The sequence below is a fragment of the Lithobates pipiens genome, unplaced genomic scaffold (genome assembly GCF_037356315.1).
Source record: "Lithobates pipiens isolate NorthernLeopardFrog02 unplaced genomic scaffold, aLitPip1_a1.2 Scaffold_18, whole genome shotgun sequence".
NCBI classification, from domain to species: domain Eukaryota; kingdom Metazoa; phylum Chordata; class Amphibia; order Anura; family Ranidae; genus Lithobates; species Lithobates pipiens.
In genome coordinates this window covers 292,955,608-292,975,206 of record NW_027507758.1, presented here as the reverse complement: position 1 = coordinate 292,975,206, position 19,599 = coordinate 292,955,608, and the positions used below count along the sequence as shown (strand labels likewise).

Genomic DNA, 19,599 nt, shown 5'->3' with positions numbered 1-19,599 from the left:
TGTTCTGGTGACAAGGTTTGCAATAGAGCTTGAACCTCTTAAAGTGACTTTAATGCTCATTTTCAGTCTTGACTTTTTTGTTTTAGCCTATGGATAGCTATTTACTAGGAGAAGGAGAGGCAAGAAATTGCATGAAAACATGAATTTCAGGCATTTTTTATGTGCTCCCATTGAAGTCTTTAGGGACAATAACACCCAACTCTGACCCAAAGAACCTCATGTACTTTTTAGAGCTATGAGGCAGCATAGGATACAACAGAAATCCTCATGTCCATCATTAAAGTGCTTCTACAAAAGGGGAGTTTCCGTCACTTTGAAAAGATTTCTTCTTCTTTTATGTTTCCAGGAATAGAGAAGGCTAATCACTTCACTGGGAGACTGTAAATAAAAACCTAGTAGAGGTTTTTACCATTCGCTACTCTATCCAAGATGAAAAACTTTTTGGTAAAAGATACACATTAACAAGGTAACCTTTAGTGCAATAATCACAGTACAATAATCAATAGATGTTCTTTTGAATAAAAACCCCAAAGAGCAATAGCTACATTTCAACGACTTTTATTTCGTTGGGTACAAAAGTTTTCAGGATTTGTGGCAAAATATTTTATCACATAAACAAGTATTACACACACATACACACATTCATACAGTACATTCTCCATCTCATTCAGCCCTAAAAACGCAACACTGTTTTGGCAGTACAGCAGCTGAAATAAAGTGCGATATCGAAGCGATCGTAGGACGTATTCCCTTCGCACAAGTTGTGCTGGAGACATCCACATTGTTCCGAGCGAACACAACTCTGCAGACTCAAACAAATGGGCCATTCCCACATATAAAGTGCTAATGTTACTTTCAAAGTCTCGAATCAACAAGTACTGAACACAAACCTAGAAGTTCATAGCAGGCATTATTCATTAACTAGATTGTCACTTGTGCAGTGCTCTCGTTAAGAATGTCACTATTAAACATCACTGGGCGATCTAGATCGAAAGGACACTTTGGATTGAAAGCAGCCACAGAAGAGGACCCACATGGATCTTTGTATTTCGTGGTTTCTGTAGGCGTAGATGATTGGATTGATCATAGAGTTGTAAGTGGCAGGTAAGAGTGTGGCATATGTATACACAGAGGGATAGTCTTGGTCTCCTACCACACAGTAAATAGCAAAAGGCAACCAACTGGCCCCAAATGTCCCAAGAATAATGGCCAAGGTAGAAACCCCCTTTTTGGTAGCTACATAGTGGGATGCTGCCAAGAAATGTTGCTGCAGTGCTATTTGGTGAGCATGCCTGCACACAATTTTGCAGATTTTTATGTAGAGGTGCAGCATCAAAATAAATATGAAAAAGAAGGAGGTGGACAACAGAGCCACATTACTTTTGGTCAGAGGTCTGACAACGCTGCAAGAAGAAATGTCATCTAGGCAGTTCCAGCCCAGCACTGGAAGAAGTCCTAAACACGCTGAGACCCCCCAGGTGACCACAAGCATGAGATGTATCCAGAGGATGGTCTTCTCTGATGAGTAAGTCAATGCATTGTAGAGGGACAGGTACCGGTCCACGGTGATGGCCAACAAGCTGCTAACAGAGGCAGTGAAGGAGGCCACCAGGAACCCCACGGTGATAAGGCTAATAGTCTCAGACTGGATGACATACTGAAACACGAAATTAAGGATCAAGCCAAAGCCGGCCAGAAGGTCTGCAGTAGCTAGGCTTCCGATCAGCACGAACATCGGGGTTCTTAGCGTCGGGGTGTAAAAGATGATGGCCACCACAATAGCATTCTCACAGGCAATGATGGTCCCAGAGATGCACAGCATAATATCCCAGGGGTTAATGGTGAAGATGGAGAAGAAAGCGGACAACTCCAGGGAAGCGTTGGCATCGCTGCTGCGGATCCAGGGAAGAGAGAAGCCGGTGTCGTTGTCATTAAGGCTTTCATTCATCTCTCCAGCGTATGTGTGCCTGCAATGAAACACAAGCAAAACATGAGAACAATTCATGGGCACAGCAAGGTGACGTCTACTGATCAGCCCTGCGGACTGCCGGATGGAGCTGTCCACGGTGCTGAACATACATAGGGGATGAATGACAGCTACGCCACTGGCAGCCGGGAACTGTCCATGGTGCTGAACCTACCGGGTGCTGATAACAGCTCCACCACTGCCCGACGGGGGCTATCCATGGTGCTGAACCTACCCGGGGTCTGATAACAGCTCCACCACTGCCCGATGGGTGCTGTCCGTGGTGCTGAACCTACCGGGGGTGGTGCTGAACCTACCCGGGGTGGTGATGACAGCTCTCACCGGTTCACAGGCACAGTACTCCCTACTTCTGGTGCCAAAATTATACATCATGTCACTACTACTAAATGACACTATTCACAATGATACAAAGTCACTTGTTAGCAATGACAATAAAATATTTATCTTATCCTATGTTACCTATTCTACAAGCATGCTGTATAGAAGAAATGATAACCCTTATCTTTATTGTTATTTTATTCTATCCTACCTTATCTAATATTTTTATTTCATTCGTATCCTATCGTATCTAGTCTACAAGCATGCTGTCTAGAAGAGATGATAACCCTTAGCTTTATTGTTATTTTATTTCATTCTATCCTATCTTATATTGTTATTTCATTCTTATCCTATCGTATCTATTCTACAAGCATGCTGTCTAGAAGAGATGATAACCCTTACCTTTAGCAAGGCTCAGCAGGACATCTCCTAGATGGACTGTAGTGAGGATGGCTGGAGCACATGAATGGGATCAGCACTGGTTCTGTCCACTGACCTGCTGCTGCAAGGACTGGCGTTGTGACAGGTGTGCAGAGGAGGATGTAGGATGCACAGTACTGTACAAGCTGGGGACAGGGGGAGGGTGGGCTGGATTTAGAGGGTAGGTGGGAAGAGGAGGGATGTTGGGGCTGGAGAAAACGTGCTTCAGCTGCTCACATGGCTTTTCTAAAGTGTGAATGTTGCTGGTGTAGCGCTGCATGGGACTAGATGATGACAAACCTTTGACGTCCATTGGAAAGCAAACGGGCAAGGAGTTTAGACGAGCTGATGCAGCCCAAGTCTTCAGTGGCGTCTTCCATCCAGAAAAGATAATAATATCATCTGATCCTGCATCACTGGCACATATTAGACTGTCATTATAATTATATACTGTAAGTTATATCACTAGATAGCATTTGCTATTCTATACCAGAATTCCCAGGGCGCCTCTGTATAATTTGCTGTGACAGTTCTGCACAGTCTTGATGATCCACGCAGTGCAGCAGACACAGCGGTCATAAACCCAAAAGTAAAAAAAATATATACTGCTGTTTACCAATTCTTAGATGTAGTGACAGCATTCCTTTCTTTCTTTTTTTTTTTAAGGCTTTTTTTCACTTTATTTTCACTGGATGGTCGGGCCAGTAGGGTGTCTCCACTCTGGATGGAGGAGCAACAGAGACACCTTTGGCCAGCAGCATTGTCAGACTGGGGAGAGGGTAGTGTGGGCACGTCTTAAAAGAAAAGTTCAGTATTTGTTATTTTTTATTTTTTGTAATAATCATACTTACCTAGGCGGAAGCAGTATCAGTCTGATGCTGCATCTGTCCCCCACCGGCTCTGACACTGAGAACCGAGCGATCACATACCGTTGATCGCTCAGTTCTCAGAGTTCCATGAGCAAAGAGCTGGTCACTGTGGAATGAATTATCTGAGTTTCTATCTGTCACCACTGTCTGTTCTGCAAACCGCCCCCCCACTCTGACTAAAGTGCTGGGCTGTAGAGGGGGCAGGAGTGGCTGTCTCAGCCTCTCAGTGGCTCGCTGAGAGGCTGAGCCAGGTTCCGGCTCAGGGTTATGGGAAGATCCCGACCATATTGTCGCAATCTTGCCCCAGCCTGGACCAGCTTTGTGATGTCAGCCAACAGCAGGCTATAGCCCGATGTCTGCTGAAAATGGGTTACAGGAGTGAACAATGAAACACTACAGCCAGCAAAAATGTCAATCAAAAGGGAAGAGACAAACCATTTAAGGCCCCTTTCACACAGGGCAGAGTCTGCCAGCGGATCTGCCTGCTCAGCAGGGGATCTCTCCACTAATCCCCACTGAGCAGGCTGATGACAGGTCTGTGTCTGCACTGCTGATGCAAAGTGGACACGGACACAGCCCACTGTTCTCTACGGGCAGTTGGATGGAAATCCAATTTTCATCCGACTGTCATCCAATCCAACAGACGGACAGGGAATGGATCTGTTTTTAGTGGACAGGATCAGATATTGGCAGGTGTCAGTGGACACATGTCCTTTGACATCCACCACACCATAGAGAGCAATGGAGGTTCCAATCAGGTCTGCCTGAAAAACTGTGAAAGGGGCGTAACACTGACAGGGGTGCTTACAGTGTTCAGCTTTTATTCAGGTCTGGAAAGCCTTTATCTTAAAAAACTCGCCTCGGATGATGTCAATACGACGAAACCCGTCAGGTTGGAACCATACGATACTAGCACAGCAGTATTGACAGGAGAGAAGAAGGAGAGTTGTCCAGACCGGGAGCTATCAGTGGGGAACAACTTACAGCTGAGTGTGGTAGGACTATCCTTCAACCTGGTTGATTCAACAAGCTGTGTACATATAAGAACCAATGCTCTGAAAGATTTTATGTTTGTGAGTGCAATGTTTGACGTTTTTTTACTAAATAAAACTTTTTATTGTGTGTCGGAATTACACTATATGTGTTTTTTATGATTGCCCTTCTCTGAGATCCTGAATACCCGACGTATGATGTTGATGGAGACCTGAACTACGAGTTAACAAGAGTGTCCGATAAGGCTTGTGAAACCAGCTGAGTCTGGTAAGAGTAATACCAAAGGGGGATTTCTCACTTTCACAGATCCTCCGGCGTGTGGTGTGTGTGGGAGTGCACGCGTGGAGGTGTATTTCGGGCAGAGGTACAATATATGTCATAAATCTAAAGAACTGTGTCAGATCCCTCCCTGATTAGATTTCTCATCAAGGGATAATTATTGAATATTGGAGATGGACTACATGTTTGGATACAGACTTTGAATTTATGGACTGAATGTACATTACAAGTTCATGCATGATTAGTATTTTTTATCTGAACATCTATTGCACTAAAAATCATTCGTTGTAAACGTAGTATTATGCGCTGTTGCTCTATTGATGGATTAATCTATCGTTTGATGTATTGATTCATTTTTTAGATTTTTTGTGATACTGAGTGGGTTTTATTTGACATAAAACCTTATTTAAAGCAGCTGCTGAATAGGAGTAAAATAAATTCCACAGTCCCCAGAAGAAAAAAAACACACAAATTTGGGGTGTTAGCGCTTGTATTTGTGCATTTAACGGGGCGTTGGTTATTTGTTACAAAATTGGTGAATATCTTAAAAAACTGTTGATGTAACAACTTGAAAAGAGTTAGCAGGAATTTAGCTTTAAAGTGGTAGTAAACTGGTGTAATACAATATCCACTGATGGGCAGGGCTTTTATAACAGAAGAAACCCTAGAGGTCTTTTCTGTCATAAATCTCCCTCCTGCTTGTCAGTGGGTAATGTTATCTGAGCCGCACATGCACAACTTAGACAACATTTACAGCCCAAGTACATGAGCGGTTGTGACGTCACCACTGCCTTGCAATTCAAGTGGCCAAAGATTTCAAACCTGGAAGGAAGACCAGGTGATGATGGAAGTGCCGGGGAGCCATGACAGCGCAATGCTGGAGGGCTCCATTTGTAGGTAAGGCTGTCATAATGTATTAGTATGCAGTGCATACTAGTATATTATGACTTAGTGCAAGGGGCCCATTTTGTCATTTATAACCAGGACTTTACTACCACTTTAAAGCAGAACTAGACCCATTGATTTAGTTGCTTCCCAAAACAGTTACTTTAAAGGCATGCTGTGAATGATAACAGTCATGGCAGCTTTATGCTTTCAAAGGAACTGTCAAGCCATCAGATGGCTACAATCATAACTGATGATATGTCATCATCATGTCAGCATCAGGGCAACTGTAGATCAAACAGAGACTAAGATGGCAGCTTCCTTTTCTGTAAAGGACAGGAGGGTTTAGCTCCACTTTAGTTCACTAGCCATGTCTATCTAAATCTGCTAGTTCATCTAATGCCGCTTACACATGACCAGACTTTCCGGCAGAAAAGGTCAGACGGTCTTCCGACGGACTTCCGACCAAACGGACTTGCCCACACATGAACAGACCAAAGTCTGTTCATTTTGAACATGATGACATACGACGGGACTAGAAAGGAAAGTTCAATTCCAAGTAGCCAATAGCTGCCCTTGCATTGTATTTGGTCTGTCAGACCAGCGTACAGACAACAGAAATTGATTCAGTCGGACAGATTTGAAGCATGTTCTATTTCTAGGTCCGTCTGAATTTTTGAAGAAAAAAGTCAGGTGACATGATCGTAATATCCAACGGAATGATTCCGTCAGATCTTTTCTGCCGGGAAAATTCAGTCATGTGTACACGGCATTACACTCCCCTCTCCATGGACTGACAATGCCGCTGTTCAAAGTGTCTCCACTGCTCCTTCATCCAAAGTGGATACACCCTATGACAGGAAGAGTGTAAGTGGCCTAATCATCAGGTGAAAATAAAATAAAAACACTAAAAGGAGAAAACAAAAGCAGCAACGACATCTAAGGGTTGGTACGCTGCAATATATTATTCTGTTTTGGGGGGGGGGGGTAATACCGCTTTAAATACCAGCAGGTGAAAATGTTTTAAATGTTGTCAAGGCATTGTAACATCTACGTTGTAATGAAACTGTAAGACCTGAAACACCTGTTCGAAGGCCTTATCATTATATGAACCCATTAGCACAACTAAGACACAGTACCAATGTATGGAATTCATCTGTTCAGTTGCCTTCCAGAGTCAATATCCACAAAAGGATAATATCTTTTAGCCATACTAATGAAAGCCAGGGTTGTTAAGGAAATAGTTGTCTACTTGCAGTCAAGGTTTTGTTTATCTTCAACAAAGCTGAATTTTAGATTTATATAAAAGACACAAATTAAAGTGGTATTAAACCCAAAAACAAAAATGTGATATACAGTAATACCTTGGATTGTGAGTAACGCGGTTAATGAGCGTTTTGCAATACAAGCTATTAGTTTAAAAAATCAGGCAAGGATTCAAGCCTCTGCGGTCTATAGTACCACATATTGACCAGTGACCCCTGGAGCTGCTCACATGTGCTTGGAGCAACTCGAAAACACTCAGAAACACTCCATTCTCCAGTGTTTCCGAGCCTCTCCGGGTGCATCCGAGTGTCTATGGCACCCCCCACCTCTGGCCACATGCAGTACTGCATACAAGACGTCACTGTGGAACAAATTATCTGAGTTTCCATTGACTTCTATGGGGAAACTCACTAATATATATATCATATATATCATATGATATATGAGTACTTTGGATTAGAAGCATTCTTCTGGAACGAATTATGCTCATAATCCAAGGTACCACTGTATTTCAATATACAGTGTGTAATATCTTTTTAAGCTATTTTACCTTTATTCCACCTGTTAATCCGGCCAGCAACACACTTTCTGTCTTAAGGTGTCTCCACTATGGATAGAGAAGCAATGGAGACACCTTTGGACAAAGACATTGTCAATCTAGGGAGAGAGTAGTGTTTGATGCACAAACCAGATTTCAATGGCCCTGAAAAGGAAATTAAAGCTGAATTCCACTTAACTTCTTGTCAACCACGTATTGCATATACTGTATGCAGTGGCAAGAATAGTAGGCTTTAAAGCCCAATCATCACACATATGCAGGAGGCAGGACTTTGTATTAAAGAGGCTGCCGAGTAAACAGGAGATTCTTGCTGTATGTAATCTGATGGCACTCGTCCCGCCCCCTCCCTATCCCCTCCGGGGCAGCAGTTATCTGAGGTGAGGCTGCAGATGGGCATTGGTCAGGCTGCATTCATGGCAATAGTGAGGCTGCATATGGGCATTGATCAGGCTGCAGATGGGCATTGATCAAGCTGCATTGATGGGCAATTGTGAGGCAGCAGATGGCATTGATCAGGCTGCAGATGGGCAATGGTGAGGCTGCATTGATGAGCACTGACCCTTATTTTGCTTCAAAGTTCTTTATTTAAAATGTAAGTTTTCCCTGAAACGTCCCTCCTAAAATGAAGGTGCCTGTTATATGTCAATAAATACAGTTTTTACTGGCTGGATCCCCAGGCAATATAAAGAAAAAAAAAAACTAAAAGGATTAATGCAGCTCTTTATTCATGAATACATTATTAAATATATATCTTTTGCATGCAAGCACTGTAATTACCCAAATTTGACCTGATATCAGCGTCTTGCAGTTCCTGTATAGCACTGCTGGAGTGTGACAGAAAGAATCAGTACAAGAATCCAATCAGTTCATGTGCTGACAAGGAGCATGCTAAATAGAAAAGATAGCAGAGTGACAGATAGATTAGCTCATGATTGTGCTGTTTCTCCTTTCACTGTCCAGTCAATGGATAAAGAGGATCCAGAATGGAACTTGTTACAGCATTATATTCCAGGACTCGAATTTAAGGGATGCCAGGAATTTGCTGAAATCTCAGAACAATCAAGTTCAGGATGGTTGGAAGTTATGGCACAGAAGTTTTTATTTTCCTTTAGGAAGGCATATGACAGGGTGGTTCACAGGCAGGAGATTGTTGGAGACACGGACAGAGCAAAACAATGCTTATACATATACTTTTCATTGTGAATTATTCATTGATTACAGACATAGATGTCATGTCACGTACAGTGTAATTGCACTGTGGTTATACTCATGTAAACCTTTAAAACCCAACTGAACTTTCACTTTAAATCAGCTCAATACATTGCTACTGCATCAAACAAAAGTTGTGCAAAGTCTTACAGTTCACTTTCATTAGAAATTAGCCGCAGTTTGAGTCATTCTGAGAACACCTTTTTGATTTCTCTGCAAGAACTCTCTCACCTTTGGAACCTAAGTAGCAGAGTTTATTAGATTCTAAGCTTGAGTATACCTTTTGCTGGTGATACTTTAGGGATGCTTACATGTGAGAGAGCCTCGCAATCTTCCAGAGATTTATTAGGTTCATTTGGTATATTTGAAGGGGTTTTTGTTTTCCAGGTTGGTATTGTTATTTGGCATCACTGATATTCTTTCTGATCTCTCAGGGGCCTTGCAGGGGTGTTTTCTGAAAGCAGTGGGTCTGTGGGCAAGATCATAATTTGAGCCCTTCTGTATCCCTGCTGAATATTGGTGCTGGCTTCAAGGGACACAGAGTGCAGGGGGCAAGTAGCAAGTGATGCAAAGGTTCAGTAGTAAGTGGTGCAGAGTTCAGGGAACAGTAGTAAGTGGTGCAGAGTTCAACAGTCAGTATTAAGTGGTGCAGAGTTCATGGGTCAGTAGTAAGTGGTGCAGAGTTCAGCAATCAGTATTAAGTGGTGCAGAATTCAGGGGTCAGTAGTAACTAACACAGAGGTCAGCAGTAGGTGACACAGAGTTCAGGGGTCAGTAGTATGTGATGTAGAGTTCAGAGGTCAGTAATAACAGAGTTTAGAAGTCAGTAGTAAGTGATGCAGCATTCAGGGGTCAGGTATAAGTGACACAGAGTTCAGAAGTCAGTAGTAAGTGATGAAGAGTTCAGGAACACAGTAAGTGATGCAGAGTTCAAGGGTCAGGTATAAGTGAAACAGAGTTCGGAAGTCAGTAGTAAGTGGTGCAGAGTTCCGCGGTCAGGAATAAATGATGCATAGCTCAGTGGTCAGTAATAAATTACATAGCGTTTGGGGGTCAGTAGTAAATGATGCAGAGTTCAGGGGTCAGGAGTAATACAGAGTTCAGGGATCATGAGCAAGAAACACAGGGATCAGGGGTCAGGTGTAGGTGATGCAGAGTTCAGGAGTAGATGATACAGAGTTCAGGAGTACACTAAGTGATGCAGAGTTCATGGGTCAGAAGTAAGTGATGCAGAGTTCAGGGGTCAGGAGTAAGTTACACAGGGTTGTTATATATAACACAGAAGAGTCAACAGGAATGTAAGGTCTGCTTACCCAGAAGACTATGTTTTGTAAAGTAAGCCAGCACTCCACCATGGAACTGTATAGAGCACTTTATTGCAAAACAGGGTAAAACATCATGTGCAGTCCAATTATGTGTTTCCGCTCCACAAAGGGCAGCAATCATAGCTGCTATGATTAAGGCTCTTTGCCTTTGATTGGAGTGCCAGCTTACTTTACAAGATATATGTATCAGGCTTATGGGAAAGCCAGGCGCTGCACCAGTCCTCCTCACATATTCAATACACACCTTGGTAGAGCGTCTTATGTTTCCTTTACTACTTACCCAGAAGACTTGTATCTTTATATAAACCACAACTTCAGACTCTGAGAGAATGAACTGCAAAGTATTAAAATTATTGAACGTGAATTTTATATTTTTTTAATGTAACTTTCACAGTGTTACAGGCAGGGATGCTTCTGTCTTGTATATTAAAAAATATTGTCCCATCTGGCTATTCCTAATGGCAGTTTAAAACAATCTTCGTTACACACCTTCTGGCCCTTAGCTGTCCCCTCCCCTGTGGATATTCTAGAAGCAGTACAGTAAGGTAGAATTTACCCCACTGCTTGCTTCAGACCAGCCATAAATTCACAAGTTTTGGTGATCCATTTTCAAAATAATTCATACCTCCAATGCCTTAGAGCTTATTCACACTAGCTTTGGTCTTTGAATAGTGATTCACATTCAGATTGCTCTTCAGTGAGCATTTGACAGGCATTAATAAAGCATTGTGTCTCCTCCTCAACAGCTGCTTTAACCCCTTAAAGCCTGCACCAGTGCACTGCAACTGGTAGATTGAGTGAGCCTTTACACGCATTCCAAGCCCGTTAGGTTCTCCTGCCCTTTACAGAAGCAAATCAGCATAACATGACTACATTTTGTATTAAAAAAAATAACGAATAGCGATGGTGGCATTTTCAGCAGATTGCAGGAAGAGAAGTAATCTCTATGCTTTTATTTGGCTGCTGTCCTCACAATGCCCTGGTCAAAGGGACTAGGGCAGAGCAGAGACATAGCTTGAAACTTGTGGGCCCAATGCAAAAGTTGACCTGGGCCCCCCTCACTACTTCCAACGTGCGTACAGATACATCCACCGCACGCCAAGATACTCAAAGTGGCTTAAGAGTTTTGAGTTATCAGAGTTCCTCTTTACATCAGAGCACAGGGATCACCGCTGGAGAATCAGAGGGCAGGGACCCTTGGAAGGTCACTTGGCAGAGCTCCTTTGCCATCCCAGCACTGTATACAGCCCCCCCCCCCCCCATACACACTACACAGGGCTGAAATCCCATTCCTTTACACACAGTCTATCAGTCTTCACAGGGTGTATCTGGCTTTTATGTTGCCCTTCTGACCTGTGAAATTCTCTGGTCAGAACGGCAGTGTAGTTGCAGTAGCAGAAACACCCTGTGCTGACTGGCTGTGTTGTAAAGGAATGTGATTTCAGCCCTGTGGAGTATGAATCGTATAGAGTGCTGTAATGGGAAAGGAGCTCAGCAGCTGTGCATAGCATGCAGGGAGGAGGGGGTGGTCAGGGGGCTTTGGGGGGGCAACTTAGAGAGGGCAAAGCCACGTCACACAAAATCTGGAGCCTGCAGCCCTTCAGGGGCCCCCTGAGGAGGTGTTAGGGGATTTGTCTTAGCAAATTCTGAAGGTTTCTCTGTCAGTGTTGGCAGGTATTGGGGGAAGGTCACCTCCCGGAGGTGTGTGTCTTTTCTCTAGTTGTCAGGGAAGAGGGGTAAGTAGACATCCTCGGGTGGGGGGGGGGTACAGAGAACCCCAGCTGGTGACTAGGAGACACTGAACAGTGTCATACCTCACCAGTGACATCGGTCCCATCATGGCTACAGGAAGGCACTCAACTCCTCTTGCCTCGCTGAGCTTGGTTGCCATTCCATGTTGCCAGCACACAGCACAGACACTTCTCCATCCTGAGCTGTTGTCCCCTCATGTTCCTCTCCATTCAGGAAATGGCTCACAGCTTCTCCCCAGCCGTGGGAACAGAGGGGTGTGGATTGTGAAAGGCAAAGTAGAAGTCCAGTACTGGAGCGTGGCTATGGGGCCCTAGGGCAGATCGGAGCTGGATTTTGTGGAGGATATGATAATATGACAGGGAGACTGCATGGGCCCCCTGGAGCTAGAGGCGGGGTTGCAATTGTGACCCCTGCAACCCCTTATGCTATGCCCATGAACTAGGGTAGGTATGAGCTCTGAAGCGCGATCCATGGTAAACCTCTTTAGGGGTACCACTAGTGTGATAAAGCCCCTTACTTTCCCCAGGTCCATTCAGAGAGACTAGCAGGACTGTTATTGGCCTTAGCAGTGGCCAATTACAGTCCTCCTTCCCCTGAAACATGGAGCTGGAGGGATGGTGCTATGTGTGAGGAATAGTGGACCCTTCCCTGAGGCCTGTGTGTACTGCACCAATTGCATCCATGGAGGATACTCCACTGGGGCTCTGTCATTTTACCAGAAATGTACTCTTTACAGTGGGCACCAAAAGTTTCCCATGCTAACTATTCTGATTTTAGCAGGACAGCTATAAACTCTGCCACAATCCTATTCTGTATCTGAGCAATGTGTTTGTACATTTTCCTCACACATTTCCCAGGCTCTATCCAGGTGATCTTGGGGAAGAATTGTATTCAGGAGAGGAGCTCTTGGTCATTAAAAAATGCTAAGCTAGGCTAAACACGCTTAATTGCCAATATAAGCTGGACATACAGTGCATTATACAATTTCCTTTAGATTTACCTTCAACTATGTAAGCGCCTACCTGATTGCATACAAATTGAAAGTGTTTAGATTTAACCTCATATTATATTATTTTGGTAAATCCAAATGAAAATTGTACAAAAAAATTATTTAATGTATGGCCAGCCTTAGTTATCTTTGACATGAACAGGGTTCCTTGATCTTTCATAATTCCCTTGGGAATACATGTATAGGAAAAAATGTGGAACAGCCATTTCACTGTAACTGTAACATATCTGGTTAAGGCTGAGTTCACCGGAGGGTTTCTGTTACTCCCTCTGTTCCATTACCCCTGGAGTTGATGACAGGGTATCACAGGGCAAAGAGTGGCACGGGTGCCTGTAGAGGATCCTGGCCAGCAGACGCTCTGGGTAGTGCAGGTATGTAGAGAAAACAGGATTGGAATCCATGCAGCAGGCAATCTAAGTACAGAAATCAGGTAACAGAGACATAGTTGGGTAAGGCCAAGATCAGTATCAGTGGGCAGAAGAGGTACCAGATCGGCAGACAGATAATAAGCTGGGGTCAGCAACAGAATATCAAGATCAAGCAGATGCAAGCATAGGATCAGGTCACAGATCTCAGAGGCTTATGACCATGAACCGTGAATTCTCTCATGCTTTAAATAGGCTACTGGACACCAAAGTCAATGCTGAAAGTGCACACTAATGTATATGTGTGCCCATGCATGTACACAGGTTGGTGGACCGCTCCAAGCGCATGTTCGGGCCTGACCACATACTTGGTTTACCCGATAATACCTTAGAAAATGTATTTCTGAGAGGGATTACTTTAAGATACTGGCTGGCGTAGTCAATGACTATTAATACATGCTGGTGCTTCCTGGCAGCCCTCACTACTGACCTGACCAGATCCATAGAAAACCTCTCAAAATAGATCTCAATTATAGGCAAAGCTACAGGGGGACTTCAAAAATGTAGTTGGAGTGCATTCATTTGACACTTGGAGCAAAATTTACAATAACTCTCAGTGGCTTTGTAAATACCAGGCCACATTTTTTCTACACGTATATGCTATTACATGATATTTATTATCCATGGCATAATGTTAAACAATCTTAATGTGTTTACAGGTTTCATGGCACTATACTGGCTCCCTCCTCAGGATGGTGCATTAAACACTGATAATATACAGTATATGTGTGTGTGTAGTTATATATATATATATATATATATATATATATATATATATACATACAAACACACACACTGTCAACAACATAAATTATAGAAGTAGCTTAACCTCCTCGCGCCCGCCCTATAGCCGAATTACGGCCGTAGAGCAGGCGCGTTCGTCCGGGCGGTCGTCCCTGGACGGCTTGATGTTTACTTCCGCAATGCGCGCCGCCGCGGGCGCGCATCGCGGAAGTTCTGTGTTCGCCGTGTCCCCCGGGGACAGGCAAACACAGATCGCTGTAAACGGCCAATCACAGCGGCCGTTTACAGCGTGATCGGCGTGTCCAATGGGAGATGATCTCATATGTAAACATATGAGATCATCTCGCAGCGCCGCTCTCCTTCCTCGCACAGACAGTGCGAGAGGGGAGAGATGAACGGCTGCAGCGGCAGCCGTTCTGATTGTGGAAAAAAAAAATTAAAAAAATGAAATAAAAAGTGCCATCCGCCCCCAGCAGTGCCATCCGCCCCCAGCAGTGCCATCCGCCCCAGTGCCATCCACCCCAGTGCTACCTGCCCCCAGTGCCATCCACCCCAGTGCTACCTGCCCCCAGTGCCATCCACCCCAGTGCTACCTGCCCCCAGTGCCATCCACCCCAGTGCTACCTGCCCCCAGTGCCATCCACCCCAGTGCTACCTGCCCCTAGTGCCATCCACCCCAGTGCTACCTGCCCCCAGTGCCATCCACCCCAGTGCTACCTGCCCCCAGTGCCATCCACCCCAGTGCTACCTGCCCCCAGTGCCATCCACCCCAGTGCCACCTGCCGTCAGTGCCACCTGCCCCCAGTGCCACCTGCCCCCAGTGCCACCTGCCGTCAGTGCCACATAGTGCCATCTGTCATCAGTGCCACGTATCAGTGCCATTTGTCATCAGTGCCACCTGTCAGTGTCACGTGCCATCTGTTGTCAGTGTCACGTGTCATCAATGCCACTTATCAGTGCCATCTGTCATCAGTGTCACGCGTCATCGGTGCCATGTATTAGTGCCATCTGTCATCGGTGGCACATATTAGTGCCACGTATTAGTGCCATCTGTCATCGGTGCCACGTTTCAGTGCCACGTGTCATCAGTGCCACGTATTAGTGCCACGTGTCATCAGTGCCACGTATAAGTGCCACGCGTCATCAGTGCCACATATTAGTGCCATCTGTCATCAGTGCCACATATTAGTGCCATCTGTCATCAGTGCCACCTGTCATCATTGCCACGTATCAGTGCCATCTGTCATCAGTGTCACGTGTCATTGTCCTGGTGCTTCAAAAGTGTAATAAATAGTCAACAAGTTAGATGTGTAACTTATGTTCCTAGAACACATGATGGCGCTACCTGCATGTTGGGCCTCTCTATGTGGCCAGGCTGTGAAAAAGTCCCACACATGTGGTATTGTAATACTCAGGAGGAGTAGCAGAATTTTTTGGGGGGTGTCATTTGTGGTATACACATGCCACGTGAGAGAAATAACCTATTACAATGACAATTTTGTGGAGAAAAAAAAAAAATGAAAAATCTTAATTTTGCAAAGAATTGTGGGAAAAAAATGACAACATCAAAAAGCTCACTATACCTCTTACTAAATACCTTGGAATGTCTACTTTCCAAAAAGGGGTCATTTGGGGGGTATTTGTACTTTCCTGACTTGTTCGGGTCACAAGAAGCGAGATAGGCCACCAGTACATCAGATGTGATCAATTTTGTGCGATTCGCACCACAGCTTGTAGACTCTCTAACTTTCACAAAGACCAAATAATATCCACTAATTTGGGTTATTTTTACCAAAGACATGTAGCAGTATAAATTGTGACCAAAATTTATGAAGAAAAATTAATAATTTGCATAATTCTGTCACAGAAACAAAGAAATATGCGTTTTTTTTCAAAATTTTCGGTCTTTTTTCATTTATAGCGCAAAAAATAAAAACCCCAGAGGTGATCAAATACCACCAAAAGAAAGCTCTATTTGTGGGAAAAAAAGGACAAAAAATTCATTTGGGTACAGTGTTGCATGACTGAGTAATTGTCATTCAAATTGTGAGAGCACCGAAAGCTGAAAATTGGTCTGGGCAGGAAGGTGTTTAAGTGCCCTGTAAGCAAGTGGTTAATCATATAAAAACAAGCTTTTTAGTATAAACATAAATACATATAGATCAATATATAAAAGAAAAGTCTGACCAATCACTTATTGGAACTGAACAGAATATGTTATATAGATACAATATGTACCTATTATGAGAAAAATGTCAGTACACTGCAATAAATCAGTACCACACACAAGTCCCAGCGACAGCAGCAATCTCATTTATCCACAATAGTGTAATTCTCCTATATTTTGCACATGCGCTGTAGGCTGGAACGCAAATCTTCCTCCTGGCTGACATGCACACGGTTCATTTAAACACTACACGTGCAGAGCGTGCCATTCAGGATGCTAATAAACAGCAGGGGAGACAGATCACAGCTGCTTAAAGGTAACCTAAACTTGTATCTACATGGTCTCAGTTTGTTTAGGATTCCAAATAAAAGCAGCAGCTATTATGAAGGATCTGATGCAACAACAACCTCCTTTATAAATAATCAACACCTTAATACCTTATTTTTATGTAAGTCCTACTAATAATTTTTACAATTTTTTTTTATGTGCTTTTTTTTTACATCACACCAAACACATATTATTTATTTTATACATAAATATGAATCATAAACATGTGAACTATTAAATAAAAAAAAACAATTTTTTAATGTTATGTATTACTTTCTTATCATCTTTAAATGATGTATTATGCCACCTAATACAATACACTAATTATCATTATATTAATACCATAATTTTGTTAATTGATAAAACAGTATGAATAATCATGAAACATTTTTAATAACCACTCCTGTTCCCTGCATTCTGTGTGAAATGCACTCCTGATCCCTGCACTCTATGCATTTTGCACTTCTGAGCATTGCATGATACTCTACGTTGTACACTTCATAAACCCAACCACCTTACTCTGTATGCTAGGCTTTATGTGCCTCACTTCTCACCAATGCACTCTGTACACATTATACACCTGTTGCATGTTATACTCTTGACCCCTATTCTGCATTCACTATGTTGTAAACAGTACACACATTGTTGCACATTATACTCCTGTGCCCTGCACTGTAGATGCTATGTTGTATATTTTCCCCCTGAATCCGGCACTGTAAAAAACATATGTTGGACCTTAAATTAAAGTGTGTGACACGGTCTTAATTTTATTATACAGGAATTTTGTCACCTAAGAAAAAGAGCTGCAGCTCATTAGCAGCCACAACAGGCGTTGCAGCACTCAGCTGAAAAGTCAGCATCAAATTACATTTTTTAAATATTTCTCAAATGTGTTTGCAATGTAATTGATGTGCATCACTGTAGTATCTGCAAGAACTGTTGAGTTGCCACTTACTAAACAAATGAGCTAAACAAATACATACATAATTTTTCTAATGAACAATGACTTCCTGGATGTATTTCTGTCCTTATTTTGCCAGGTGGGATTTTTATCAAAGCTGCTATAGATACAGTATACAAATCACACCCATATGTTCACAACCACATTTTTATGGCTGTACCCACATTCCACCCATTTAACAATGGTCCTCTTTGTCAAGATCTAAGTGTTGGGAAGTACTGTATGTCTTTTTACTGGGCTATTTTCAGATTTTTGCTGTGTGAAATAGATTTTTTTTCACAGCCTGTCCCAGTTGCACTTCATTGCTAACCAGCTGCTTTTGTTTTTTCAGTGGCATATTCCCTAAGCCTTTCCTTAAAAAAAAAAAAAAAAAGTGTGATATTCCTGGGCAGAATGTTTTTTCCATAAGGATGGCACGTGACAGGAGATAGTTGAAGACGGGGGTAGAGCGAGAGAAAGCTTATATGGCATTTTAGTAGTTGGGTTTAAAAATGGCTGCAGTATCATGTGATCGCTGTGCGATCACATATTCACAATGTAAACACAACTGTTATGAACGGGTGTCATTCATAACAGCTGTGATTAGTATTGCGAAGATGTGATTGGCCAACAGGTACCTGAGCCATTTACAGCACCCTGTACCATGTGATACATGTGGGCCAATCACAGCACACAATAGTAATCACAGTTGTTATGAATGTAACCCCTTCATGACAGTTCAAAACATTGCTATTAATAAAAAAAAATCCCTGATCACTATGGTGACACTGAACTACTCTGATGAGAGTATTTAAAAGAAAAATTGTAAAAACTAAAAAAACTGTAAAAATAAAAGAAGAAAAACTTACATACATTTTGAAAAAAATTATCATTGATCACCACCACACTAGTCATGTGATGACACTGTACTGCACTGGTGACAGTATGAAAGAAAATTGTAAAAAAAAAAAAATATTGAAATCTTAATTTTCAAAAAATTTGTGACAAAAAATTACAACTTCGCCATGCCTCTTACTAAATACATTGGACTGTCTACTTTCCAAAATGAGGACATTTGGGGTGGTATTTGTACTCTCCTGGCATTTTAATGACCTCAAGAAATTAAACTGAATTGACAGGCCATCAATATATCAGAATTGATCAATTTTCAAATATAGATATAGCTATAACGTTTTAATTAATATACACTTTTTGGGATTTGTTTCACCAAAGACATGAAGCAGAATCCATTCTGGCCTAAATTGATGAAAAAATTAGATTTTATTGGATATGTTATTCTTCTCTTGTTTGATATAGTTTTTCCTGTAAAGCTCTACCATTTGAGGCTAAATCTCACAATTGGTGGCAGATGCAGCGGGCATAACTTGAGATCCATGCAAAAGAAAATTCAAGTGTAAACATGGCGGCTGTGATCCCCTGAATAGAGACCTATGGAGGGCACATACTGTACATGGTTACTGGAGGCCTTTATGTGAAATGGGGATCAAGGTGGGTATTCTGGTTGACCAGAGCACTTTTGCGATTCGGTTTACTTTAACCGAAAATTCTGTGGTCGTGCGCCGTTGCACCCAAACAAAATTGTTGTCCTTTTTTTCCCACAAATAGAGCTTTCTTTTGGTGGTATTTGATCGCCTCTGCGATTTTTAGTTTTTGCGCTATAAACAAGAGCAATATTTTGTACTTTTTGCTGTAATAAATATCCCCATTTTTTTTTTTTTTTAAAAAGCTAATTTTTTCCTCAGTTTAGGCCAATAAGTATTCTTCTACATATTTTTGGTAAAACAACCACAATAATAAATGTAAATTAATTGGTTTGCACAAAAGTTATAGCGTCTACAAAATAGGGAATAGATTTATAGCATTTTACACACACTTGTCCCTGTTCTATGTCTCCTGCTCGTGATCGCTCATGCCCAGAGGTCATGTGCAGCGGGCATGCACCTGCTGTCCCGACCCTGTGAGCCAATGCATAGCTACGACAGCTCGTGCAGGGGAGCCAACCTACTGCAGTATAACTGCGGTGGCTAGTCCAGAAGCGGTTAAAGGGACAGTGCACTTTTTAGTTAATTTTATTGGGTCTAGTATTCAAGCTCAAGTTGCAGCA

At 42.6% G+C, this 19,599-nt stretch overlaps 1 protein-coding gene across 1 annotated transcript; it reads right to left on the bottom strand.

Moving 5' to 3' along the window:
* Positions 1-542: 542 nt before the first annotated feature.
* Positions 543-2,880, bottom strand: GPR6 (G protein-coupled receptor 6). The gene is made up of 2 exons (XM_077487130.1): positions 2,708-2,880; positions 543-1,967 (listed from the first exon to the last, which is right to left on the bottom strand). The coding sequence occupies exon 2, from the start codon at positions 1,946-1,948 to the stop codon at positions 965-967; it is 984 nt and encodes a 327-aa protein (XP_077343256.1). The 5' UTR covers positions 1,949-1,967; positions 2,708-2,880; the 3' UTR covers positions 543-964.
* Positions 2,881-19,599: the final 16,719 nt, after the last annotated feature.